Source organism: Caenorhabditis briggsae (assembly GCF_000004555.2).
Source record: "Caenorhabditis briggsae complete genome, chrX, whole genome shotgun sequence".
In the NCBI taxonomy this organism is placed as follows: domain Eukaryota; kingdom Metazoa; phylum Nematoda; class Chromadorea; order Rhabditida; family Rhabditidae; genus Caenorhabditis; species Caenorhabditis briggsae.
Window position 1 is genome coordinate 4,377,895 of NC_013491.2, and position 26,023 is coordinate 4,403,917.

Consider the following 26,023-nt stretch of genomic DNA (forward strand, 5'->3'; position numbering starts at 1 on the left):
GGAACCGAGTGATTGGAACACGGAGGAAAAATACTGAAAAGTAGCAGTGCATCGGAAGCAAATATGTGACAAGAAATTGAACGGGTTGACTAGGATCGACGATGATGAATCGATGATTGACACTTAAACACATCACAACCGCGCTAGGGAAGCGAGAATACGGAGAACTGGGGGGAGGAAAATGTGAAAATAATCCAAACGGGAATGAGAGGGAAGAGAGAGAAAAAGTATTAAAAATGCCGCGTCGGAGAGATTGAGGAATAAATATACATTAAGCATGGAAGTGGAATAATTATGCAATGAAGAAGGTGGTTATTGAAGTATTGGTCCTATTGTTTGAGGAGGTCACGAATCGATTCTTCCTCGGTGCAGTCGATGAGAGCAGTGCCGTCTGGAGCAAAGATCGAGCGATCAGCACCCTGAAAAGAAGTCATTTTGGATTGCCTGGGTGAGGTTTAAGAGTGTTTAGATCCAAAAAGGTTCTGAAATCATTTTCGGTTGAGACACAGAATCGCTGGAAAGCTCCTGAAGCTCGCTGCTCAATTATCAAAAGCGCTACTCCGTCAGCGAGAGTGTTATTCAGTTAGCGATAACACTACTCAGTTAGCGATAGCGCTGTTTAGTTATTGATAGCGCTACATAGTAAGCGACGGCGCTACTAAATTAGCAAAAGCGCTGCTCGGCTCAGTTAGCTACAACTCTACGTAGTTAGCGACTTAGTTGGCGACTACCCAGCTGGCTATGACACTACTCCGCTTCAAAGCATGTACCTCTAAAATTTGCAACACGCTCTCAAAAAATATACTCTCAAAAACTCACGTGCTCAAGAAGCAATTTGACAGCATCATGATGACCCTCCCAGACAGCCGACAACAATGGAGTGATCCCGTACTTGTCCTTCTCCTAAAACCAACAACTACAATTTGAAATCTACTAATATACAAACCTGGATGTTAGCCCCAATGCTGATCAAATAGTCAATCACAGCGGTCTGTCCATAATCGGCGGCGATTTGAACAGCAGTACGACCGTTGTACACTTCGTGGACGTTTCCAGCGTTGACCGATTTCTTGACAGCGTCGATCTCACCGTTTTGCACATCCCAGGCGACAGACATGGTTTTTCTAGAAAATCAGATAAAATTATTGCATGCTCCCGAAATAAAATTAGGTAAGAATTGAATGGATAAATCAACCATTGGGAGAAAAGAAAAGGAAAAATTAAGCGCCTACTATTATTTTATAACTTTTATTCAAGCAGTACAACTTTGATTTGGGGGGGGGGGGTGTGATATTGATTGAAATACACAAAAATGTGATTTCGTAGGGGGCGAAAAATAAAAGGTGTGAAAAAAACTGGACAGTTCAGTTCAAATAGAAAAAAATCAATCAATTGCAACGTGTTTGTTTGTGTGAGCGCTTGCGCGCGAGATGGAGAGTAAAAAAGAACAGAAAAATTTAGGATGGAATAGAGAAAACGAGCGTATTCGGTTCAATTACGTTCGTAAATCTCCGGACATAATGTAAGACCTAGAATGGAACACAAGAAGACGTGAACCACCACTTCAACTTCACGGATGTGAAGAACTCCATCGACCAAGTTCAACTGAGCAATGCTTCCATCGTTATGCGAAAATGCCTGACGCCATCTTCTCAATCGAGCGGCGTCAAGTGCCTCAGTCACATCTGAGTCCATATTATATCTCGCATAAAGCCATCTCCAGCTTGGATTCCTCCCATTCTCATCTTCGTCAGATTCAGGAGAAACTCTATCTTCCTCGGGATCGTTGAATTCTTGGCGTAGTCTCTCTTCCTGTTCTCTCGCCATTCTTGGATAATTCACAACGATTTCTCCATCTCGGCCAACGACAGCATGGTTGACGTCCAGAATAAGCACTTCTTGTTCATCCACTCCGCTATCCTCACTGCTTTCATGCCTATCATCATCATCATCACCATGGTCCGGTTGGTTTTCCTCATTGTCGCCGTCTTCTTCATTTTCATCATCTTCAATTTCACTATCCTCATTAGCAATATCACCATCATCATCTGATTGATGCTCCTCCTCTTCATGTTCACTGTCCTCATTAGTACTATCACTATCATCATCTGATTGATTCTCCTCCTCTTCATTCTCACTGTCCTCATTATCACTTTCATTGTCATCACTCGAATCATCATCACTCGAATCGTCATCATTTTCAGCACGTCTCGTTGGAGGATCACTACGAAGAACCGTTGTTCCGGGTAATGGAATTTTAGTGAAAGATATCATAAATGGGGTGTTGAAGGCTGTAGTGTACAATTCCTCTGAAATAACTCAAAATTCAAATCAACAACAACTGTGATAAGCTCATACCGGCGAAGATCACTTCGTCGTACAGATGTGGCATGACTAGTGGGAGATCAACATCTCTTAGGTGCCCACGAAGATGGATAAGTATTTTTCTGGAAATCGAACTGTATGAATAAAGGATTAAAAGAAATGCTCTTACCCATTCTCACAGACAGTACTTTGCAGTCGTCTGAATCTTCTGGCGCGCAGGAATTCCCCACGTTTGTAAGCCTTATCAAAAACGTGTTTGAGATTTTGGGAAGTCACGAAGTGCCAGTCCGTGGTTACCGTAATTCTGAAATCAAATCACAGCTTGAGAAAGTCGACAAAGAAAACTTGAAATCTTACTTTTCTTTCCAGTTTGCGTCTATCGCATCCATTCGCAATCTATCACGGTAATCCAGATTGTACAAGTTGTGCAGACAGAATAGAACACTGTGGTAGTAACCAGCGTCCACGATGAAGTAATGCGGTACGTCTGGTACATAGTCCATAAGACTACTGAAAAGAAAGACGAATAGTCGGTCGCCTCCTTGAACCGAGCATTCGCGCTTTGGGAAGCTGAGTGTTGCCAGAGTCTGAAACATTAACTTATGGATTACAAGTATGGGGTACTAGTCCGTTTATTTTTGAAATTGTTAGCAGTCTGGGGTTTGGGGCCCATGATCCAAGGGTACATCGAAAAAGGGTACATCAAGGGTACATCAAGTTCCGAGAGTACAATCGTTCCGAGGGCACATGGAATCTTGAGATATAGTGCGTCTAAACCTAGCCTATAAATTTTAGCAAAATGCAAAATAGCTGGTAAAAAAATAATTCGCTATTCGTTAGCCCACATGTACCACAATATCCCATGTGTACTAGGAAGCTATGCACCCTTTTCACATGTACTCTTGGATACTGGGCCGGGCTCGGTTGTCAAGCTCCCGTTCATTTCGAAAATCTTTAGAGTATAAAGCAGATCTAGCTCAAAAACCTTGCATATACAGAATTTTTCGAGAATTTTTCGTTTTTTCTGCTGTTTGCAAATTTCTGAACAACACCTTTTTTTAAAACGTTTTTGTACTGAGAACGTGATAAGTCGGCAAAGAGCTGAAAAACTAGGAATTTTGGAAAAAATCCTGTGAATGCGAAGTTCGCAATCTAGATCTATTTCACACCCTCTAAAATTTTCAGAGGGATCTGAAACTTGACAGCAGAGCTCTGGCTCAATATCAACTAAACAATACGTTGTTGTATCATCCTTGTTTGGCGGCGATGAATGAACCTTACAGTCCGAACTTTATTTAAAGGTGCATCGTCGGTCCCGAAGCAAAAACTGCTACGGTTCTCACAAATGCGCATGCGCTGTTGATACAGTACTTCGGAAGTGGTTTACTTTGACCCTCTCTTGGCTGTTCTCCTTTTAAAAAAAAAATCAGCGGATTATTTATGAGAATTGGACGGAAATAAACAAAAAAGAGGAAGTTTGGGGCGAACGGGCAAAAATAAAATAACTCCGAAGTACTGTATTAAAGGCGCATAAATGTATTTGTAAAACCCGTAGCTCTTTTTGCTTCAGGACCAAAGATGCGCATTTGAATAAATATTCGGCTTAATGATTCATCGCTGCCGGCTAAGAATATACGTCTTACTGGCCGGTACTATATATAATAATTACCTTGCACAACACTCGTTTCTGTAGTTCATCCATAAATTCGACAAACTGCTCTCCAAACTCCACGGCTTTCTGTAAAACTTCATTCTTCTCCTGAGCACAGTATTTTGTGAGAGCGCACTGACGAGTGAGATAGATCAATGCGTGGTTAGCAGGCGCCTGAAAAAACTTGGTATAGTTTTCTTTGTTTTCTTTTTTATTCTTACTTGAGCCATCATAGTTTTCAATCGATTGATGTGCCGTTCAGCGACTTTCTCGATTACAGAACAATCCATAGCGCAAGACTTGACGAGCTCGTGAAACAGACGATCGATATTGTAGACGTTCATCGTTTTCACAAGCTAAAAACCTCATAATACCCACTGAGAAAACGATTGAGCAATACTTACAGCATACAAAAACTCTTCCTCAATCGTCTCCTTCAATGCCGTGCCAACCAATCCGATCTCCTCACGATCTTCCAGATGATGTTTTTTAATCATAAACTTCATCGCGTCTTTGCCACGCAGAAGGTTTCTATCGACGAGGTGTGTCAGTGCTACGAGCATCGAATGAAAGCAATAGTTTTTCGATGCGAACACGGTTTCCATGAGTTCCGGAAAATCGTGTACTTGTACTCTTTTAGCAAGCTGAAACAAAGATTTTGTTCTTTTAAAACCATATGAGAAGTAGTATCTCACCGTGTAGAAGGTGCTGTCGACATTTCGCAGTTGCTCATCACTCCAATCTGGTTTCACGTACTTCTCTAAATATCTCAGAATATCGATTCGTTGCCGGTCAGTGATGTAAGGATCAAGTTGATTGTGAACGCATGCTGAAAGAAATCATTCATCATCTATAAAAAATCACGAATGCTTACAGTGCGCCAGAGGCAAAATCATGGCTCCAAGAGTTCTCTTCGCTTCGGAATACGAATATGGATTCTCATCGGTGATGGCTGATGTGATAGTGAGAACACACTTAGCATGAAGTTTTTTCTGCTGTTTGATCCAGTCTGGGATGTGGGCCAGGATATTCACACGTTCCTGTCTGTACATATCAATGGGGATGAAGGCGCCGATTTTGTGAAGATAGGAAGCATAATGTGGAGATTTCGTTCCGAATCTGCAAGTGAGAGATTTAAATGAACTCCAGTTATTTCCAGCAACTCACGTCATCACAGCCGCAATCGCTTGACGGTGAATATGAACATCTTCTGATGCCTCGTGTATTCGATGCATAAGATGCTCAATCCGACGGGAGTTGTCGGTGAGCAAGGCATTGTACAGGCATTGGAACCGTTCCCCGTCATCCATAGTCCTCACTGAAACATTAATAATTTGATTGAATTTAAGAGCAACGATGGAAGAGACGCGTTGTGGAACATGAAAGAAAATTGCACAACTATTAGGTTGGTCCATAGGTTTTTTTCGACGGGGGGGGGGGGGGATCGACGAGCCAGGCTGCTCCATGCCTTTCTGGTGGCAGTGCCGCCTTCCACTCTCTCAGAACGGATGTACGGAAAATGAAGCACTCAGACCCTCAATTTCACCAACATAGCGTCTCTCTTAATACAGAATGCAGCTATTTTTGAAACGCGGCTCGCAGCGTTTTTTTTGTGAAAAAAAGGAAATCGAAGAAACAGAGAAGGGCGCGGAAATTAAAATGTGTGTGACGTTTGGAAGGCAGAAAAGGCGTTATGTGACGACTGGCACTAAGAATGCTATCGAGGAAAAGAAGAACCGAATTCGAAGGAGACAGCAAGGGCAGCGGTTTGTAAAGACTTAATCAAAATAGGGAAAAAAAGTGAGAACTGGAAAGGAGAAGTCTTAGAACGCAGAAACGTGCAGATATGAAGATTATAATCTACGGCCAAGAGAGCACTTTACGTAAAAACACACTAAAACTACTAAGTGATGAACTTCAAAATGCAACTGTAGCTCGATTACTGTATTTTTCAAACAGTTTTCTCTGAGCCGCAAGTTGCCTAGACAGTCATGCCTGACTATTTCCAAAATCTCCGACTATTTTCACGCTAACCTGATCGTTACGTTTCAGTGTAGTCAAAAATTTGGGGCCGTGGAAGAGAAACGCCAGTGCTCACAGCCTAAGATCCCAAAACAAAAACTACCGTATGCAAAGGAATTCGAAAATGGAATAAATTAGGCTACGGTAGTTTTCGTGCTGAAAGTTTCCGCCACGACAACTAAAATTTACTTTCTATCCAGATAACTTTTAGGCCAGTCGAAAGTTATTTTTCGAATTGTAGGTAGAGAACACATGTGTTTTGAGTCAACGCGCGCGAGAACCTATCTACGAGGAGTTCGTTGGGGCGCAATTGCTGACAATGGGCTTGGGACTTTCAATATCAATGTATCGGAGATTCATTGATACTGATGCTAACCTTGAAATTTATCAAAAAGTAGTTCCTCTGAGAAACATACCGTTTCCGACCTTTTCAGTTGATAGAAAAGAGAGAAATCAGTCAATAGAAATGAGAAAATACGAAATGAAACGTTGAGAACCAACAGGTTGATAACATGGACGTAGTCTTCCAATGGCAAAAATAAGAGTCAATGAGGAGGGCAGCAAGAACAGCTCTCTGTTCTCCGTCGTCCATGTATTGGTGTCCACAACATAGACACTTCTTGTGTCTTCCCACTCTCTCCGGTCACCACACTATTTGTCGACTGTCTTTGCGAAGGTCTCGCGAGCGCACCACAGTCGATGACACACCCTGCGCTGGTCAGTTTGATGTCTGTGCCCTCCGAGGCCGCACATGCTATTAACTAAGGGTCCTGTCGATCTGCGCACTCGTTTGGGCCAAGGCCAGCACGCAGCCCATCCTACTTCGTCGAACCTGCATTCTAAAGGAGAGGAGAGAGAAGAAAAAAAGCGTTGACACAAGAAGAAAGAGAGAAGAAAGAGGAGGCAGTGTTTGGGACGTTGTTACTACTACGATGGGAAGACGAGTATAACACAAAGGACTAGGAAGAAGAAAAAATGTGCGGTGGTGAGTGGTTGAATACATATATATCTCAATTTCATTCACAAACACAATCGTATTCCAGAAAGAATGAACAAGTTCTGCGACTTCATCGATGATAGGATTGACGATGGGACGTTTACTCCAATGGTCAATGCGGCCAACTCGTCAATGCGGCAGATTGGTAAAGTGAGGCTTTTAAATTGAAATTTTAAAAGAGTCGGCGTTTTAACGGCGTTTTAAAAATGAGGAAATTGAAAATCAAAACGTTTGGATGGCTGGAGTCACTAGAAAATGATGGCGCTTTCTGGCAGAAATAGAAATGAGTATCTGGCGGAAATAAAAAGCAATGTGTGGATTAATCAATTTTTTCTAAAAAAAATCGGAGCAAAATCTGTAACAGTAGATCCCCCTAACTTGAAACTTTGAGCCAAAATTTTGTCAGTGGACATAATTCTGATATTTTCCATAGAAATTGAGATAATTGAGCTCAAATTTCATAGTGTAACGCCCCTCCGTTATACGGTAGCTAAAAATTCAAAAAGTTGACAGCTGAAAAACACTAAGAATTGGCATACTGTAAAATTAGAGCTAATTTTCTTTACGATATTTGTCAGAATTCATGCCATAATTTCAGTTAATTTGAGAGAAATTATTACTGTATGAATAGAAAAAGTGTGAATAGAAAAACAGTGCAGAGAGTTGTGGTGAATGGGGGTTTTCAGAATTTCAACGAAAAATATTTAGAAATTAGCTGCGGAAAAATCAATTAACGAGTCTTAAACAAAAACTTCAGATCCGTCAAATTTTCAGTTCCTCGTCTTCTTCGTCTACTTCATCTCAGCACTTCTTGCCTTCACCTCATTTTTCATTATTATCCCATATGAACAGTTGTGAGTTTTTTGTTTCAAATAATTCCGGATACAATACCCCGGTCCTTTTGGTCCGGCATTATGAAAACCGGTTATCAGCTAAAAAATCGTGAGACTGTTTTTGCTAAGGTCTTGATAGCGCAAAAGAAGTCCCAATTGTCCAAAAAGCTTCATTTTGGTCCGAGTCGAGCTGACAAAGAGATTCTTTTGTGCTCGAGAGGTTTTGAGCAATTAAAACAGATATGAGAAAACTCGACGAGACCTGTAAGGTGATACGACTTGATGACATTACGTTTGGTTACAAGCAAAAAAAACCGAAAAATGTAGGGTTGGTCTATATCTAGCTTTATAGCAGGTTAGTAGGCGAGATACAGTATCATCTTGTAGTTGTCTGAGTGTTCTGTTATATCTATCTTAGTTAGCCAAAGAAATATTGAGCTTGGCATAAGCTATGAGCCGGTAGGTTGTCAAAATTTGAAAACTTTCAGATACAAACCAGGATGGCTACTCATCACTCTAGGTGTCTTTGGAATATATTTTCTGATCAATATTCAATATCATTACTACAAGGCTAGAACGATAGCACCCGTTGCTAATCCTGGGGTACGTTTCCTCCTTATTTTGCAGAAAAATTCACAGTTTGGATTTTAGGAAGAAGGTGATGAATTTTGCGACAAATGCAACTACTGGAAAAGCGACAGAACACATCATTGCTCAGTGTGCGAGCGGTGTATATATGGCATGGACCATCATTGCATTTGGATTAATCAGTGTGTTGGATCACACAATCATCGCCATTTCTTCCTCTTTGTAGCAAATTTGACACTAGCTGCCAGTGTTATCATTTTTGCGGGTTTCCAGTCATTCTATGATCATTTGTTTATGGTAAAAAGGATCTTTGAGCTATATAATAGTACTATTTTCAGGAGTACTCACAATACACATTTTGCACAACAATTCTGGAGCACGCACCTCTTCAAGACATTATTTGTGAATACGATGGTTGGTACATGACTTTTTATGAAAAGGAGGAAAATAAACACTACAGTTTTGTGAAGCGATTTATGTTTATGTACAGTACGGGTCGGAAATATATGCAGAAACGTATTTGTCGGCCATTTCGAGCATTTTCAGAAGTCTGCAACTCACCAAAACTAATTTTTAAATTCCTAGTTTCATCAGATATTTGCCGACTTCTGAAAGAAACCTGTTTTTTTTCACCCTTACAGTACAAAAACAGGCTGGAAATCGGTGTCTCTCAGAAATCGACAAGTAGCTCAAAAACTAAGAATTTTCGAAAAATCTCTGTGAATGCTCTTATTTAAATTTCGGTCTGTTACACACCTTCCAAAAATATAGAAATGATCGGACACCTGACAGGCAAGCTCTAGGCTACTGAAAATCGTTGAAATGGCCAAGAATCAACTGAAAACTATTTTTTTTGACGATCTTATCGGACGGTGCTGTATGTTTTGGGTTACTGATTTGATATAGAATCTGAAAATATTCATTTCAATATTTCAAATTTTCAGGATTTGCGAGAACTGCAGTTGTCTTTTCTTATCTCCTCAGTGGCATCTTATTGGTTATGGTTGGCGGCCTTACTTTTTGGAACTTCTACTTGATATCCATTGGGTGCACATATATTGATTATTTGGTAGGTCAAATGAATTGAAACGCTTTTTCCTTCAAAAAAAAAATTTTCCAGAAACGAAGCGGAAACAAAAAAAAGCAGCAAACCCTGAGAAATCGGCTCAACAAAGGCTTCAAATCCAACTGGAAGAACTTTTTGGGGCTTCGACGGAATCGAACATTTTTCCGATGTGTTATAATACCAACTACATTCCCGCCGGTGATATTTGAGAATATTAATACGCGATACGATAACTTTGATATTGTATGATTTGAATTCTTGCCCATTTGCTCATCGTCAAGCTCACCCGAAAACTCTTGTGATCTGCTTAAGCTCCTGTTGGCATTTACGGTTATGTTGCATATTCTGCATCAACGAATTAGAACGCAAATTGATATATTTTCAATCCATAATAAAGAAAGACATACAATTCCTTGTTCGCGGCAGTTTGGTGAAAAACTAGATCAAAATAATTAATTTAAAACAAAATTGCATAAACCCGTAACACTTTCGTTAGCACCCTAAGACAGTAGATTGATACTCAGGGTTTCTTATTGCTCCAGAATTCGTCCAATGAGATTGCGGAGACGTTGTCTAGCACATTCATCACGGGTCGTTCGAATAGTTCCTTGTTTCGTCGAGTCCTTACAGTGCTGCCGCCTCTGTAAATCTCATAATTTGGATAATTTTCATTTATAGACTTGAAAAACCTGGTATTGATACTATGGAACGTTCCTTCCCTGGTCGGCATCGGTGGCAGTGTTCTTGGCACAGGCTGAGGCGCTGCACTCACTGTTTCGGCATCTTGGTCGTTACCAAGAATGCCTGTTTCTACTGCAGCCACTGCATCTGATGAGTTCTCCTCGCTCATAGGTAGCCGATTTGGTACTGGAGGCACTGGGAACTTTTTCGGAGCTTGTCGACTGTTGCTTTCAATGGGAACAGTGACTGGTGAGCTTCGGGAGGTTGCCCGGTTTGTATCGTTGTTGAGTTGAATGACATCTGAAGTTGCCAAATTTGAGTAGGTGAAATTTAACAATGTAAAAATAAGTAATTCTAATTTTTCGAATGTCGCTCAAATAATAAAAATATCCCTAAAAATATAGTTTTTTTCTGAAGTTGTCTTTTTCACTCTATTAGCACTTTAACTAAAATTACCGTGTTTGCTTAAAAAAAAGCCCACCACATACGTGTAATTTGAGCTCAATTATATCGGTTCCGATGAGCGATATATAAAATTTACAAAAAATCATAAACTGACCAAATGTTGATTATAATATGAAAAGTATTTTGTCAGTTGATTACTTTTTGATATCTGTTACAGGAACCGAAATAAATCAGCTCAATGTGCACGTAAAAGAAACGTTCTAGCTTGCTGTCTGGTAGACAACTGTTAAGTTACTTTGAGCTTAATTATCACGCTTCCTGTGAGAGATATCAAAATTTTGGCAACAACTAAAATGTTGGTGCTATTATGGTAGAAATTTGATCAGTTGTCAAAATTTTGCTGTTTCTCATACGAAACGAGATAATTGAGCTCAAAAAGGCAGGTACACGAAAGTACTGTCACCGTTACCACTCTGATACGATTGGAGCTCAATTATCTCGGTTCTTCCAGTAGATATCAGAAAACGTTTAACAGATAAATTATTCATCATTTTTCTTCATTATTTTTGCAGTTAACAGATTTTACAAATCTAACATAAGAACCAAGATAATTTAGCTCAAAGTGAGCCTACAAGGAATCCGCTAGCCCGATCTAGTTGGTCTAGTGGACAACTGTTATTGTCAACTTTGAGCCCACTTATCTCTGTCATGTTGAAGATATCAAAAATGTGTCGACTGATAAATTGAATATCACGCCAATACCAATATTTTATCAGTTGACAACATTTTGATATCTTTTACAGGAGCTTAGAAAAAGTTTTCAGAGTTCAAATTTAATGGCGATGACAGTGTTGACAGTATTTTGCTTTTCGATTTTTTATTTAAAATTATCAGAAATTTGTATTGAAAATGCGGTCGTTTTGAAGTGTTTTAAAACTTGAGTTTCTTATTTTTGAATCTTTATTCGAAACACTTTCCTCATCGAACCAAAAAAACTTACTTTGCCCTCCTCCTCCTCCAGAAACTCTCGGTTGCTCCGTATTATGCGAAGACTCGCTCATGAATGCATTCTGCTGAATGGTTGCATTTTCCGTGTGTACGCGAGCATCTTTTTGTTTACAACACACTGAAAATAACTTCTTTTCAGAACACATTTCTTCGAAAAGCAAACTTACTGAATAACAGAAATGCAGCGATCGTCAAAAACAGTAATCCAATCAAAAACAACAGCAGGAATAGTGTATACTGACTGTTTTTCGAGTAAGCCCCATCGTAAATATCTATAGCATTCGGTTCGTACAATTCTGATGTTCCATTTTTGAACATCTCGCAGATGTATCCATTGAAAGAGCCACAACTATCCATGCGGAACAAATTCTCGTCACTGAACTGCAGAACCATACAGTCGTTATCCTCATTGTTGTCTATGATATCAGTATAATCTTGGCTAAAATTCAAAAAGATGAAATCGAAATGTAATTGTTGTCACTAACCGAGAGAATAGCCTCCTTGCGAGTTTAGCCTCCTTGCTCAAAATATATATAAGTTTCCCCTCAGTTACTGCATCATTGTTTCCAGTCCAGATTTTGTCAGGAACACCTTTGAATAAATCTGAAAAGATTTATGACTCTTGTTTGCTGACGAAAATAATCTTACTCTCAATTTCCGTAACTTTCTCGTTGGAATCCAGCATCAACAAGTTGCTCCTTTGATCCAAGCATCGATTCTGGGCTTTAACCCAGTCCACTTTTGGGTCAGTGACTAGAAGTACACATCTACCATCTGCAATTTCTCTCCAACCAGGTGGACAAGAGGTAAGGTCTGAAAAGTTTCAGATTCAATAGAAGCTCATTTTATACAATACCAGGTAATACGATATACAAAAACGAATTTTCAGTTGGTTTTGGCTACTTTCAGTAGTCTGGAGCTTGGTGTTCAGGTTTCCAATCATCTTGAAAACTTCGGATGGTGTGAAACAGATCTAGATTAAAAACTTTGCATTCACAGAATTTGTTAAAGTTTTATGAATGCAAAGTTTTTAATCTAGGTCTGTTTTACATTTTTCAACGTTTTTAAATAAATTAGAAACGTGACAACTGCGCTCTAGGTTTCTGAAAATGGTCGAAAAGGCCAAAAATGAACTGAAAACATGTTTTTGTTTATCTTGTTGATTATTTCAAGCTCAATTATTTGGATTGGTTTGAAAGATTCGAAAGATTTATCAACTGATAAAATGTTGTTTGTAAAATTATCAACAGTTTCTACGTTGACATCTTTTCCATATCTTTGACAGGAAACGAGATAATTGAGCTCAAAATTGCCATTTTGAGTGCGCTTCTATAACTCACCGAAATAGCGATAACTCAATCTTGCTCCACGAAATTCGTACAGCTCATCCGAATGGAACGTTAACAGAAGACTATTATTTATTGAAATGTATTGCTGCTTGAATTTGATTTCCTCACAGAGCACACTAATTCTGGACACATTTTTGTTTTCTGAAAAGTACAATTTGCTCAAAATAGCAGCTGATCAAGCATTAACAACAAACCTTCTGACAAACTGATGTAATCAGAGCACTCTTCAAATAGCCGTGGCTCCATTTCCATATCAATGATTTCGATAACAATTCGCGTTTTATCAGGAGCTTTGATATAGAATTTGCAGTCTAAAAAAGCCGGATATTTGTAGCTGGTTTCATAGTTGGGTGTGGTCAGATATTGTTCTTCCTTGGTTGCGTTTAGGAATATTGTGCCTGGAAAAAAATTTGAAAATTGTGACATAATTAGACAACAAACCTGCACAGGAATTGGAGTTAGAATTCTGTTGCTGTCCCAAGATTTCTGATATCGATGATAATAATAGAAAATATATAGTGGGAAGCCAAAACGGGCACAACGCGGTGGACCGCATTCCCGCGCTGGGCCTTCCGCCAATGAGCGGCAATATATCAGGAGTTCGTCGAAGGGGTCAAGCGCTCTCTTCTGCCGCCGCCCCGCCAAGTGTCCACACACTCTAGCGCGCCTAATAGAGTGGCTCGCGTCGCTAAGTAACCGGTGTGAATTCTCAGAGGCCTCAATGGCCTTCGAAATGGAACAGAAGTGGACACCACCTCTTCCGGCCGTGTGTGTGTGAGAGATCTGGAGAATAAAAACGTTGCTATTTGAAATGTGGTGAAATTGAAAGCCAGAAATGAGAGAATGGATAGTTAAATGACGAGATTAGAGCATGAAATTTGGAAATGGTGACTTTTAAGGAAATTGGAAAGTTTGAAGAAACATTTCGTCAATGGTAAAGAACTTTCCAAATTTGGATAGCCTTTGATAGAAAATTCCATGGAAATTCAAATTTTGGAAGTTTGTGTTGATTGACGTAATCTGGAAAGGTTGTGGGAAAACCTTGTGACAAAATGAGAATAATTAGAGGAGTTGTCAGAATTAAAATAAAATATTTTAAAAGTAAGAGGTGAACCTAAAACTGAGCTCCACGATCGATAAGGTGAAATCAGAATTTTTTCAGTCTTAAAAAGTTCGACAGGAAATTATAGATAGGTTCTAACCTTTTATGATAATTGGGAAGGTCATTCCTGTACTTTTGTTACTGACTTCCTGTAAAAAGTACAAAACAAGTGAAGATTCATTGAGTTCAAAATGCGTGTCATTTGGGAAAAACAAGATTTGGGATCTATTCAATTATAGGGCATCAAAACCAGGTAACGAGTAGCACTCGCTTGGGAGAATGAAGAAGCTAATTGGGAATTTTTAGGGTACTTTTGCTATAAGGTATGAAACATTGAAAAGACGAAATTCGAAAAAAAGATGAAAAAACCAAAAAATCCTACATCAAAATGAACAAAAGGCAAAAACCACAAAAAATTGCACGCCTGCAAATTTTCCTTGAAACATATAGTAGCAGAGTCCTAATTTCGATCTCAATTATCTTGGTTTCTCTTAAAATATCAAGAAGATGTCAGCTGATAAATTGTTCATCAACCCATCACAAACAGCTTATCAGTTGACACGTTTTTGATATCTTCCATGTGAGCCAAGATAAATCAGCTCAACCTTGTAGTGTGGTTTTCCGTGAAGAAAGTTCCTAATTTGGATGTTACACACAAGATAAGACTGACTAAAAACAGAAAGTTCAATATCTTGGGAACAAGAAGTTCAGCAAAATTCGAAATAGTAAGCAAACCCCAAAGAGGTCGAATACTAGAAATCATACACCCAAGAAATTACAGGAACTATACAAACTGCAAACAAGAAGTAAGTGCAACTTGTTCGTAATAGCTCTCCGTAAAAAAGGACCCTCGACTAGGCCCGCCTCGCTTCAAGAAACATACATTGCTAGTTTTGACGTGAAAGGAAATGGTTGTGTTGAGAAAAGAGAGACCTTGAGAGGTCCCACCAGTGGACGGAGGTTCTTCTTATTCCCCTCCTTTTTGCGGCAGGCGGACCAATTTATGCGTTGCTTACTGCCAGGAGGTCGTAGTGTGTGTGACATTCGGGCATATGAATTTGATGAATTCTGCTCAAAAATTCCACGGAATCCATCGCCGATAAGGTATCAGCGTCTTCCTGACTGGTAATAAGGTAACGACATGTATACACGCGTTGTGTGTGTTGCGAAATGATGGGGTGGAAGGGACATGACTTCTAGAATTAACAAACGGAAATAGTGGGAAGGAATATCACTTCCAACAAGAAAATACGGAAAGTAGGCGTTAGAAACATCATCATGAAGCTAATTTCAAAAGTACGAAATTCAGGAATAATCCATTGAAAAAGCCAGAAAGCTTCATTAGCCTTGGTAAACTATTCCCATCTAACAAGGCTAATCAAGGGTGCACCAGGAATGGCAAGAAGCATTGTTGAAGGCGCAATACACCTTACACGAGAAGCAGGTGGAAATTACGACCACCACAGGCGAAGTGTCTCATCTGGAGCTCCAAACAGGAGATGCACATATATATGCGTACCGGAAATTTATAATCGTGTTAGACGAACACTATATTTACAGATTTATTATGAGGCAAATGGAGGAGAGAAGAAGCATATTTAGCATTATTAAAAACGTAGTTGTACACGTATCTGATGAACCACTTATTATTATTTTTACTCTAACTATAACAACAAACAAGAAATTAGAGAAAATGGAAAGCCGCCGCGGCTAAAACGAGTAAAAGTTTGGACGAGGGAATTGAGTATAATAATGAAGAGGAGGAGGAGGTGATAATATTTTGTGATATTGCATCGTTGGCTTCAGCTGACAGGGGTTGGGTGCCACTACACATCAATTCAGTATCGTTTTTGAATTTCCGGGCTTCAACGTCGAAGGAATCCAGGATTTGCTCCAGTTTTTCATCCTCCTCTGGAAAACAAACTCTTCTTGCAGAATTTAAAAAAAACCAACACCTACCTAAAATGGTGATTCGGAAAATGGTACACCTTGTTTGATAGAGCTCTCGTGTGTAATCAACTTCTATCTGAAAGAAAGAATTTTCAAAAAAATATGTATCTACCGTATTTTCTCTGATAGAAGCCCACGCAAACCGTCTATTCGAGCTCAATCATCGCAATTTCTGTGAAAGATAATAAAAAAATGTCAACTGATAAAATATTGGTGATATTATGATGTTTAATTGATTGGTTAACAAATTTTAAATATCTTTCCCAGAAAGCGATTATTGAGCTCAAAGTTGACGGTTTGTGTAGACTTCTATTGGAAGAAGTACGGTAATTTAACAAAAAAAGTTTTGGATGGTTACCTTGAAAACTGGTACTTTGGTCTTTTTGGAAATCCTTTGCTGAACAATGGAGAGCGAGGTATTTGTGTAAACCACCCATCTGAATGTTGCCTGAAATCAAAAAGTCTAAAAATCCCAAACCAAACAATTCCTCTTACCTCTGAAACTTTCTTCACTGGATAGCAACCAATTTGATCGGGATTCCTGATTGACCGTAGTCGAAGTGTCTTGCCAACCACTAAGATTAGATCCTAATATGAATCATTCAACACATAGACATGTTACATACCTGAGTAGGGACCGGAAAGCGGGAAACTATGCGCAGTTAAATGCCAGCGAGCATGCATTAGAAGCGGTTTCGAGCGGTTCGCAGCACTTCCGATTGGGCAAAACTCATATCTCTGGCTGGAGCACTCGGATTCCTGGAAGTGATGATGAGGACGAATTCATTTGAAACGGAAGTTTTGAGAAACTCACATCAACTTGTAATGGATTGAAGACAAGAGCAGTATTACACGTCAGGTTTTGGTCACTCACGATTTCCCACGACACGGATTCCTTAAAAATATGGATTTAGTTGGGAAGGGATAAGGTTTTTGAGGGGTGGGACAAAAAAAATTGTTATCGGATTATTGGAACCATTTCGGTATGTTTTACTGAGCTGTGCGTTTGCAAATTTAACTGACAACCGCTATAAAATACCGTATTTTCTTCAATAAACGCCCACCCAAACCGTCAACTTTAAGCTCAATTATCTCAACTTCTGCGAAGGATATCGAAAGTTTGTCAATTGATAACATATTGGTGACATTATGACAAATAATTTATCAGTTGACAAACTTTTGATTGATGGCTCAAAATTGACGGTTTGAGTGATTTGTTATTGGAGAAAGTACGGTAGATGTGATATTAAAAGTAGAAGTAGAAAAATTATGTCTGAGTTTTTCACTTTCGAACTTTGAACATTTTTCATAATTTTTTGAAAATTTCAGTTTCTGTCATTTTTGTTACTAAGTTTGGAAAAATCTGAAACTAGCTAAATAGTTTCAACTTACACAGTTACAATGGAAAAAAATAGTGTTGTTCATGCAAAAAACCTGCCTAAACTGAAATTTTTTGAAGTGACGAATTTTTGTGGAAACAAGCGCAAAGTACGAAATTTTCAAAGAAACATCCGGAAAACTTGAAAAAATTGGTAAATCATAACTTAGTCCACATTCTCCACTTGCCCCCCCCCTTTTGACTTATGCAAAATATCTAGAAAATGTTTTTTTTCATTGTTTTGCTTCATTTAAGCTTTCAGGAGAATGTTGAGACCTTTTCTGTATCCCCTTTTTTCCGAGAGTTTAAAAAAATTGAAAAAAGCTCACCGGATTCACTGTAGGATCGGTTTGATTACTGTACTTCAGAGAATAATAAATTTCTGTTGGGAATCCAGATTCCCAATTTGAATTCACATACTGTGTCTGCAAAAAAAACGTATTCACCAACTTCTCCCAAACCACTCACCATTTTGATATATCCATCGAATGGATGTCCGATTTCCGCGAACGCCACGGATCTCTCACAAGGCGGCTCGAAATGTCCACAAAATACTTCCTTCCCATCTTTCAGCAAAATCGAAGTACCCAGCATACTAGTCGCTCCAGTCACAAACTTCTCATCAAAAATCACACTAGAATCACTTTCATTGCTCATCAGATTTTTCTTCAAGTCACCGATCCATGACACTTTAGTGACCCCTCCAAGGTTTTGATCTCCACAGGGAGGACCACTTGTGATGCTACGATCGAGTGGTCGGAAATGCGCTTGAACATCAGAAAATGCTTGCTTTTTATTGATCAGAATCTAAAAAAAAATAATTTTGCAGAAGAAAATAAATCAAAATTTAACCTCGGTGTAGTTGTTGGCAGGGTACTCCAGAGCGACCACAGAGGCTACAGTAGCCGATGAGAATGGTGCTACTCGCTTGACCATTGCATGCATCGTCAGTGCTCCAGATGGTAGGACAGTCAGGTTCGCGCAAACTTTCATCCATTCCAAATCAATGATGGCTGATCGCATATCAGAGATATTGAACCAATTGAAGACACCTGTTAAGGTTACGGCTTTTTCGTTTTTTCCAACCACCACAGCTGCATTCTCGACGCGATGACAATAATCGCAAGTTGTATGTGTACATGACGTGGATTCGGCGGTTTTGTTGGACACCTAAATACCCGAGTTTAATGAAAATCCAAGAAAACCAAGATTACCAGAACAGTTGCTCTTGTCGACATCTCATCGAAAATGTTGCGAATCTCTCCAGTCAACAGAATTTTGTCGTCCGTGTCAACCAAAGCAATTCTGAAAAAAAGCTTCATGAACAGAAAATCAGAAAGCAGACCAGGGGCATGTCATGCCGTTTTAGAATGGTAGCCTAGGAAACTCAACTTGCAAAAGTTAGGCCACCATTTCAAAATGACCTAGAAAACACACCAGGAGTATGTTTAGCTATTTCTAGGCCATTTTATCATGGTGGCCTAGAAAAGTCAACTTGCAAAAGTTAGGCCATCTTTTCAAAACTACCTATTAAACACACATCTTCTGTTCATTTCTAGGTCATCATCTGTCAATTTCTAGGCCAGGTGGCCTAAAAAACTTGACTTGTAAAACAAAGTTAGGCCATCGCGTTAAAATCTTTTTTTTTTAATTCTCCGAAAAATTTCTCGAAACATTTTCGCGAAATTCCCCGTGAAATTTTTCGAGGAATTCTCAAAAAATTTATTGAAGAAAATGTCACTTTTGAGACCTCACCTTCCAATGATCGGGTGTAGGAATGTTGCAATTGCAGCTGGGCGAGCGAACTGTGGCCGCAGAGCACTACACGAAGTATTCAGTACGAGACTCTTAAAAAATTAAATAAATCTTTAGCATACTCAAAATATGTGCACTGTACCTTCAACATAATGGATTCCGACCCAAAAATGTTGACAGATGGATAGTAATTCAAATAATTCTTATGTATAATTTCAGTGGAAATGTCCAAACAATCATCTCGGATGTGTAGCTCCTTTGGCGGGTGTCTCAGTCCAATCACCGGCTCAAAATAATGATTCTGTCGAAATGTCACGCCTAGAGACTTCAGAGTTCTTGGCTCCACATTTACAATATCGGCACATGCAAACAGTTTGTCTTCTCGATACAATGCCAACGCCTCCACTGTGTAGTTTTCCGGAAGTGCTGGAAAATCATTTTGATCTTCGTTATTTCTTGAAGAACGTTATCAAATTTGTGTGAAACATTTTGGAAGTGAGAGGATGGACACAGAAGGCAGAAAGGAAGTGGTGCTAGTTGTTCAGAAAGCGAAATGAATCGATTTCCGCTGTCGGAATGTTGAAAGTGTGAAAACAAACTGGTTAAATTACTGTAGAACCTGTGATAGGAGAGCCCCACTTACATCAAACGTTGAGCCAATTGTTCTCGGTTACTGTCCACGATATAAAAAAGCCGTCAACTGCTGAATGTTTTATCTTAATATAAAACATATTTTTTAAGTTGACACAATTTTTAAATCATGCAAAGAATCCAAGGAACATTTGCTTAAATTAGAAAGTGTAAGAGCCCTTATATTGTAAGTTTACAGTAATCCAACGAATCGAAAGTTGAAAAAACTGCAAATACAGGGTGCGGCGAAAGTATTGGAACAAACATTTATCGCAAGCTGACGTGCGCTGAAGCACTTTTCGTGTTTTGATTTTGTGTTCATATTTTTCCCCGTCTCTTAATTGGTAGATGGGCAAAGTTCCATGTTCTTATTTTCAAATTTTACGAAGATGGCACTACTTTCTGTACACCGTCTTCGATGTTTTTCCTGACCTTCTAGCACTCGCTTGACCACCGCGTTCATTGATAAGACACTGTTCAGCTTACATTTAGAGGCAAAATTCAATTTTGAAAATTGGTACAATGTCCTTGGCTATCTAACAGTAATAGTCTGTTGATTCGCTGGGGAGCCAATCTTCAGCAAACTATGATTTTTGGAGGAATCACTTCAAATGAGAAGAACCACTGTTTTTGGTTGAGCCAGGCGTGCAAGTGTACCAAGAATAATACTTCTAGTGAAAATCATACTGCCTAAATCATAATCTAACTTTCAATAGCAAATTTAGACATTCCAAATTTCGATTGAGATTTTCGTGCAAGGAAGTCTTTAAGCATGTTTTCAAGTTTGCTTTAACACAATTTTGGATGCTCTCAAAAATACTCTTTCCACGGAATGCGACCATTTGACGGCAGACCACCCCCGTGCCAGGATGAACGCAACCCAAAGAAGTTGAGCCCCGCCATTAGAAACAGATCTGCCAGAAATAAACAACTGTCATTCAATTTTGTAACAAATCTGTTTGATAAAGTCCTGTTAAAATTTGAACCGGATTGGACTATTTATAGAGGAGTTATGGCGTCTTCTTTTTGTTTCAATACTTTTGCCGCACCCTGTAATCTGGTCATACGCTGTATAATCACTTTTTCGAGCTCAGCTATCTCATTTCCCGTCAGTAATATAAAAACACTACGAACTAAAATATGTTGGTAATATAAGGAGAAACATTTTATCAGTTGGCAGATTTCAAATATATTTTACAGAAATCGAGATAATTTTCTGAATTTCTGAAAAACGGCAATAGTTTTTGCAATGAAAGATACATTCAGCAGGTAACAGAAGCAAACGTCCAATTTAATGGTCCAGCTGGTACATTCTGAGATACTACAAACTAAGCTGCTTGCAACCAAGACTGTACAATATCTAAATTAAGCCAAAATTGCACTTATAGCGCGGGATCCTATTCAGGAAAAAAACAGTGTTTGGAAAAACTATCAAAAATTACTGTATTGAACTTACTGAATGCAAAAGTAGCTCTTGAATCAACTCCAACTTCACTATAATCCGTCTGTTTTGTTGTTTCATTTGGATTTGCACAAGAATCCACAAATGCCCAAGTCATGATTTTCTTCTCTGGCTCCACATAATCAAACTTTGACATGTATTTGAGATCAGGCACCAGACGAACCTAAAACTCTTTTTTTTTCTTCCTTTTTCCTATAATCCGTATATTATTAGGTTGTTCGGAAAGTCCTTTCCACTTTTGATATGTCTTTTTCAAACTTCGTTTTCTTGAAGGGGATAAAAGCAAGGAAAATGTCGTTTTATCAGTATGCTGGTGAGGTCTAATAGTGTCTACACCCCAACGGAGATCATTCTCCTCTTTTCGTGCAGTGAGATATGCCCACCGTTTTCGCCTCTAATAATTTCCATTTTTGGACTACCATTTTATTTGTATTTCTATCTGACCTCAGATCAACTGAAATCAATCACCAATTTGTGGAGGTTAACAACGAAGATGCACTCTTTCGAACAAACTTCACAACCTGGATTCATCAATTTGAAAAATGAAAATTCTCGTTGGACGAAAATCCCCCTCCAAAAAAGCATACGGGCTCAGATTTGAACGCATTAAAAACCGGGATTGAAAGGGACCCGTCTCAAACTGTGCGGGATATATCAAGTACATTAGTGGCAAGCCTTTCGTTAAAAAGCCATAAATTGGGAACTCTCGGCATAGTAAAAAAAAGTGGAAGATAGGGATCACACCTTTTCGATCAAAGCAACTTTGTTTCATGTGTGGGCACCTGTTTGAATCTTCTCATCCTGCGTTGCACACATGAATGTTGAAGTTAAATCATTACTAGTGGCGATAAATGGGTAATGTATGATTACTATAAACAACAATCCAAGTGGGTTGACAAAGGCACTCAACCACCAGACGTCCCGAAACGTGAAATTAACGTTAAAAATGGGATGTTTTGGCATGGATGTCTACCAAGGAGTGGAGTATTGGGAGCTGCCAGATAATGGTGTCACTTTTATGACCGATACCTTTTTTTGTCAGGTGACATAACTCACACTCCATGTGGATCTCTATTGGAGAGAAACACAACGGTTTATTAGGTTGGCGGGAAAGTCTTTGTCACTCTGTTTGTTTAATCACTGTTCTCGTATATGGAGGCTGTGTATGATATCGACTCTAGTGAATAACAAGGTGATAAGAACCTTCCATATAAACAAGTCCCCATCTCCTTCCCTGCTCCTCATCTGTAATTGAAACGATATGTTTGTTCCCACTGCTATTCACATCAGACATGTTTTGATTTACCTCTTCCTATCTCACACCACGATGAAGGATTCGGAAACTTTCTTGAAGAATGTGTACAACACACATGCCCCTCACTACAATACTATTCGCAATTGGTTCCATCGTTTCGAAAAAGATGACTTCTCGCTCGATGAAAAGGATCGCTCTGGGAGACCCCGTGAGTTGGATTTGGACAAGCTGAAGCACGCTTGCAATCGGATCCATTTCAATCTAGCCGTGAACTAGCTGTCACATTCGGAGTTCACCATAGCACAGTCCTTGAAGGTTTGAAGTCTCTTGGAATGAGAAAACTTTTTGGTCGATTCATACCTCATCACCTGACTCAAGCCAACCTTGACCGCCGAGTCGACGATTCGATTACTCTTCTCACTCTCCACGCGGGCGATCGATGGCTGGACCGGCTAATAACCGGAGATGAGAAGTGGGTCTTCTACGATAATCACCACAGGAAATCCCAGTGGGTTGGAGAAGGAGAGAGCCCACAGGATGTCCCCAAACCCGACCTTCATCCGAAAAAAGTTATGCTCTCTGTGTGGTGGGGAGTGGACGGCCCCATCTACTGGGAACTTCTGCCCGAGGGCAAAACAATAACTGGAGACCTCTACACTACTCAACTACGAAACCTCAAGAAAGCAGTCGACCGTTCGGCCCTGAAAGACAAGAAAGTGTACTATCAACATGATAACGCTCGCCCACATGTTTCGAAACAAGTGAAGCAGGAGCTGATGGGATATGGATGGAATGTTCTCCCTCACCCCCCGTATTCTCCTGATCTTGCTCCTTCCGACTATTGGTTATTTGGCGATATGACACGTGCCTTCGAAGGAAGAAGCTTCAATTCCCGTGGAGCGGTCGAAGCGGCACTCAAACAATACTTTGCCTCACGCCCGGCTGGATTCTACCGCAATGGAATCCATAAATTGAGGGAACGTTGGAGACATGTTGTTGATAATGATGGACAATATAATTAATTATTCGGTTATTTTTTCTTTGAGAAATAAACTATTGAAAAAGTGACAAAGACTTTCCCGCCAACCTAATATTTTCAAAATCGAAATTCGCAACCTCATGCGGAAAGGAGAACGGAGACCGATCTCACTGGATACGGCTAAACGGTTCTGTCTTATCTACGGTATAGTCCAAACCTTGTACTGTCTGACTACCCCCTAACCAGCCATTTCTACCGACACCTTGATTGAAAAAATTCACTTCACAGCATGATGTCAAAAATGGGTTGACCTGATTTTCAATGCGCTGTGACCGGAGTTCTGGAAGGAAGACATCCACAATTTGGTGGGACGTTGGCAGATAGTCACTGATAACAATGGTCATTATCTTCAATTTATCTGACATCGTTCTGACTTTTTTTATATCGAATGAATCTGACGCAAAAAATGGAAAGGACTTTCCGAACAAAATAATATTACCGCATTGTTCTTGATTGGTATTATATGAACGTGTCCTTCAATTGGTTCCTGATGAAACGATGCGTGCATCAACTGTTTGCCAGGTATGATAACTGTCGCGCAAGCGAGAACCTGCAATAATACACGTTTTCTTTGCAGACAACGTTGCTGACGGAGACCGACCTCACTATTATCACCGGAAACAACCAACGTGTTGCCTGCCAGTCCGTCGCCGTTGATAGTGGAATCGGTGACCGGCATGTTCTTCACGACCGGCGGGCTTTTTTTGACCCGCCGACAATTATCAGTCATTACAGCCATGTCGTAAGGAGCGGACGACGTGTGTACAGCCCAGACCAGCGTATCATTGGGTTTCTCTTTAATGTCGAAACTAACTATGTAGGTATCACCATTCTCGTCGGCTGGCGAAATCTGGAATGTTAAATGAGATCGTTCAAAAAATTCGAAGAGAAAACTTTATTTTTTCTATTTTGTCTTCTTCTTTTTTACCGTATTCCCTAATCACGTGTGTTTTTATCTTTTTGATCTTATTTGATGAAACAGTGATGTGTCTGATTGATGGAATCGTAGAAGAAAAACGAAGACTTTACGGTTGTTAGCCTAGGAGAGTGGAGTAAGAAGAAAAAGAAGAAAGGGAAAAGTTATGATCATTTCAATTTAGGTCAGAAGCCGATTCACTATTCCGTCTTTGTTGAAAATTGTTTCTAAAAACACAGAAACTTCAAAATTGAAAAAAAGAGATATTCTTTTTGTTTTTCATCCAAATAACCTTGGGAGAACCACTGAAAGAACGATTTACACTTCCCTATAGTTTCGACCCAATCGAATCAACTCGCACTATCACCTACACAAGATAACACAGTAGGAGGAAGAGGAAAACTAACCGTCAAAAAACCCTTCAACTTCTCGCCATACAATAAAGTCCTATATGATGATGTGGAGAATGGAACGCATTGATGTATAAATGAAAAGATAATAGTACAAAAAAATAGGGAATGAACGAACGGTTTAGGATAAGCGATGACACTGTACATATTATCAGCCGCGATCCCGGCCTGCTGATTCACTCGCGGCGCCTTTTTGTCAAAAGTATGGGGTTGGACGACGCCGACGGGGGGACGAGAAGAATCAAATGAGAAGAAATGAGAGAAGAAGAAGAAGAAGAAGTGAAATACTGGGGCGGGAAAGAACAATCATTACTCATTACTCATCTATTCACTTTAATGTTTTTGGTGGGGTCTTTCTCTCTCGTTTTTTTCCCTTTTCTAGAAATCTGTTCTAATCACTTCTAATCAATCTTTGTCTCCTAGAGACTGGACGTTATGGATTTATATGGATCACATGCTTTCTTTGTCATCAACGATCAAATAATGCGAACGACGCTCTCAAGTAATCTATTGCAGCAATATTTAGCCAAGGAATGTTGTATACAGTGAAATCTCAAGTAGAACGCCACTGTCAATTTTGAGCTCAATCATCTCTGTTACTGTGAAACAAATCAAACTTTAGTTAACCGTTGAATTATTGGTGATACTATGATAAACGTTTTATCTGTTGACAAATTCTTTGGATCTCTGAGAGGAGCCAAGAAAAACAGCCTCAAAGTTAAAAGCTAGAGGTCTCCTATTACCGATGTAGCTGTATCTTTTTTCTTGTAATAGTAAACGCTACGTTTATGATAGATAGAGATTTTGTTATTTACTCAAACTAATGCGGCGGAGTCCTTTGTTTGTTGTTTACCGTAAAACCGATAATAGAAGCCAATAGTTAACTTTGAGTTCATTTATCTCATTTCCTGTCAAAGATATGGAGAAGTGGTCAACTAATAAATTGTTTATCATCGTTCCAGAAGTATGTTGTTCGTTAACAAATTTCTGATCTCTTTATCTGGAACCGAGATAAATTGTCCTCAAAGTTGAAAGTTGGGAGGCCTTTCTATTACAGGCCTTTCTATTATTTTCATTTCCGGAATTATCAAGCAACTCGTTCAGCTGAAACAAGCTACCATTTGAAAAAGTGAAGGTTGAGTATTAAAATCTTCTATTGCAGGTTTTACGGTGTATTTCATGACCTTCTCAAAAAATATAT

At 39.4% G+C, this 26,023-nt stretch overlaps 5 protein-coding genes across 5 annotated transcripts; 1 reads left to right on the forward strand and 4 right to left on the reverse strand.

Moving 5' to 3' along the window:
• Window positions 1-329: 329 nt before the first annotated feature.
• CBG02114 lies at window positions 330-1,117 on the reverse strand (the record flags this gene model as incomplete). The annotated part of the gene is made up of 3 exons (XM_002643830.1): window positions 330-419; window positions 820-903; window positions 947-1,117. The coding sequence occupies 3 exons, from the start codon at window positions 1,115-1,117 to the stop codon at window positions 330-332; spliced, it is 345 nt and encodes a 114-aa protein (XP_002643876.1).
• Window positions 1,118-1,491: 374 nt separating this feature from the next.
• On the reverse strand, window positions 1,492-5,286 carry CBG02115 (the record flags this gene model as incomplete). Its single annotated transcript, XM_002643831.1, has 10 exons — window positions 1,492-2,309; window positions 2,359-2,447; window positions 2,495-2,629; window positions 2,683-2,912; window positions 3,995-4,150; window positions 4,198-4,332; window positions 4,381-4,620; window positions 4,672-4,805; window positions 4,851-5,095; window positions 5,144-5,286. The coding sequence occupies 10 exons, from the start codon at window positions 5,284-5,286 to the stop codon at window positions 1,492-1,494; spliced, it is 2,325 nt and encodes a 774-aa protein (XP_002643877.1).
• Window positions 5,287-7,046: 1,760 nt separating this feature from the next.
• Window positions 7,047-9,731, forward strand: CBG02116 (the record flags this gene model as incomplete). Its single annotated transcript, XM_002643832.1, has 7 exons — window positions 7,047-7,145; window positions 7,770-7,849; window positions 8,317-8,431; window positions 8,480-8,713; window positions 8,755-8,830; window positions 9,361-9,485; window positions 9,537-9,731. 7 exons carry the CDS (start codon window positions 7,047-7,049, stop codon window positions 9,729-9,731), a joined length of 924 nt encoding a protein of 307 aa, XP_002643878.1.
• A 271-nt stretch (window positions 9,732-10,002) lies between these two features.
• CBG02117 lies at window positions 10,003-13,481 on the reverse strand (the record flags this gene model as incomplete). Its single annotated transcript, XM_045239071.1, has 9 exons — window positions 10,003-10,123; window positions 10,172-10,463; window positions 11,569-11,694; window positions 11,744-12,015; window positions 12,062-12,179; window positions 12,225-12,389; window positions 12,932-13,066; window positions 13,120-13,323; window positions 13,367-13,481. The coding sequence occupies 9 exons, from the start codon at window positions 13,479-13,481 to the stop codon at window positions 10,003-10,005; spliced, it is 1,548 nt and encodes a 515-aa protein (XP_045092032.1).
• Window positions 13,482-15,711: 2,230 nt separating this feature from the next.
• Window positions 15,712-24,969, reverse strand: CBG02118 (the record flags this gene model as incomplete). The annotated part of the gene is made up of 16 exons (XM_045239072.1): window positions 15,712-16,053; window positions 16,336-16,425; window positions 16,473-16,552; window positions 16,604-16,736; window positions 16,792-16,872; window positions 16,925-16,975; window positions 17,685-17,780; window positions 17,824-18,162; window positions 18,208-18,525; window positions 18,570-18,660; window positions 19,111-19,202; window positions 19,253-19,536; window positions 21,197-21,365; window positions 23,936-24,046; window positions 24,098-24,346; window positions 24,820-24,969. The coding sequence occupies 16 exons, from the start codon at window positions 24,967-24,969 to the stop codon at window positions 15,712-15,714; spliced, it is 2,676 nt and encodes an 891-aa protein (XP_045092033.1).
• Between the last annotated feature and the right edge of the window lie 1,054 nt (window positions 24,970-26,023).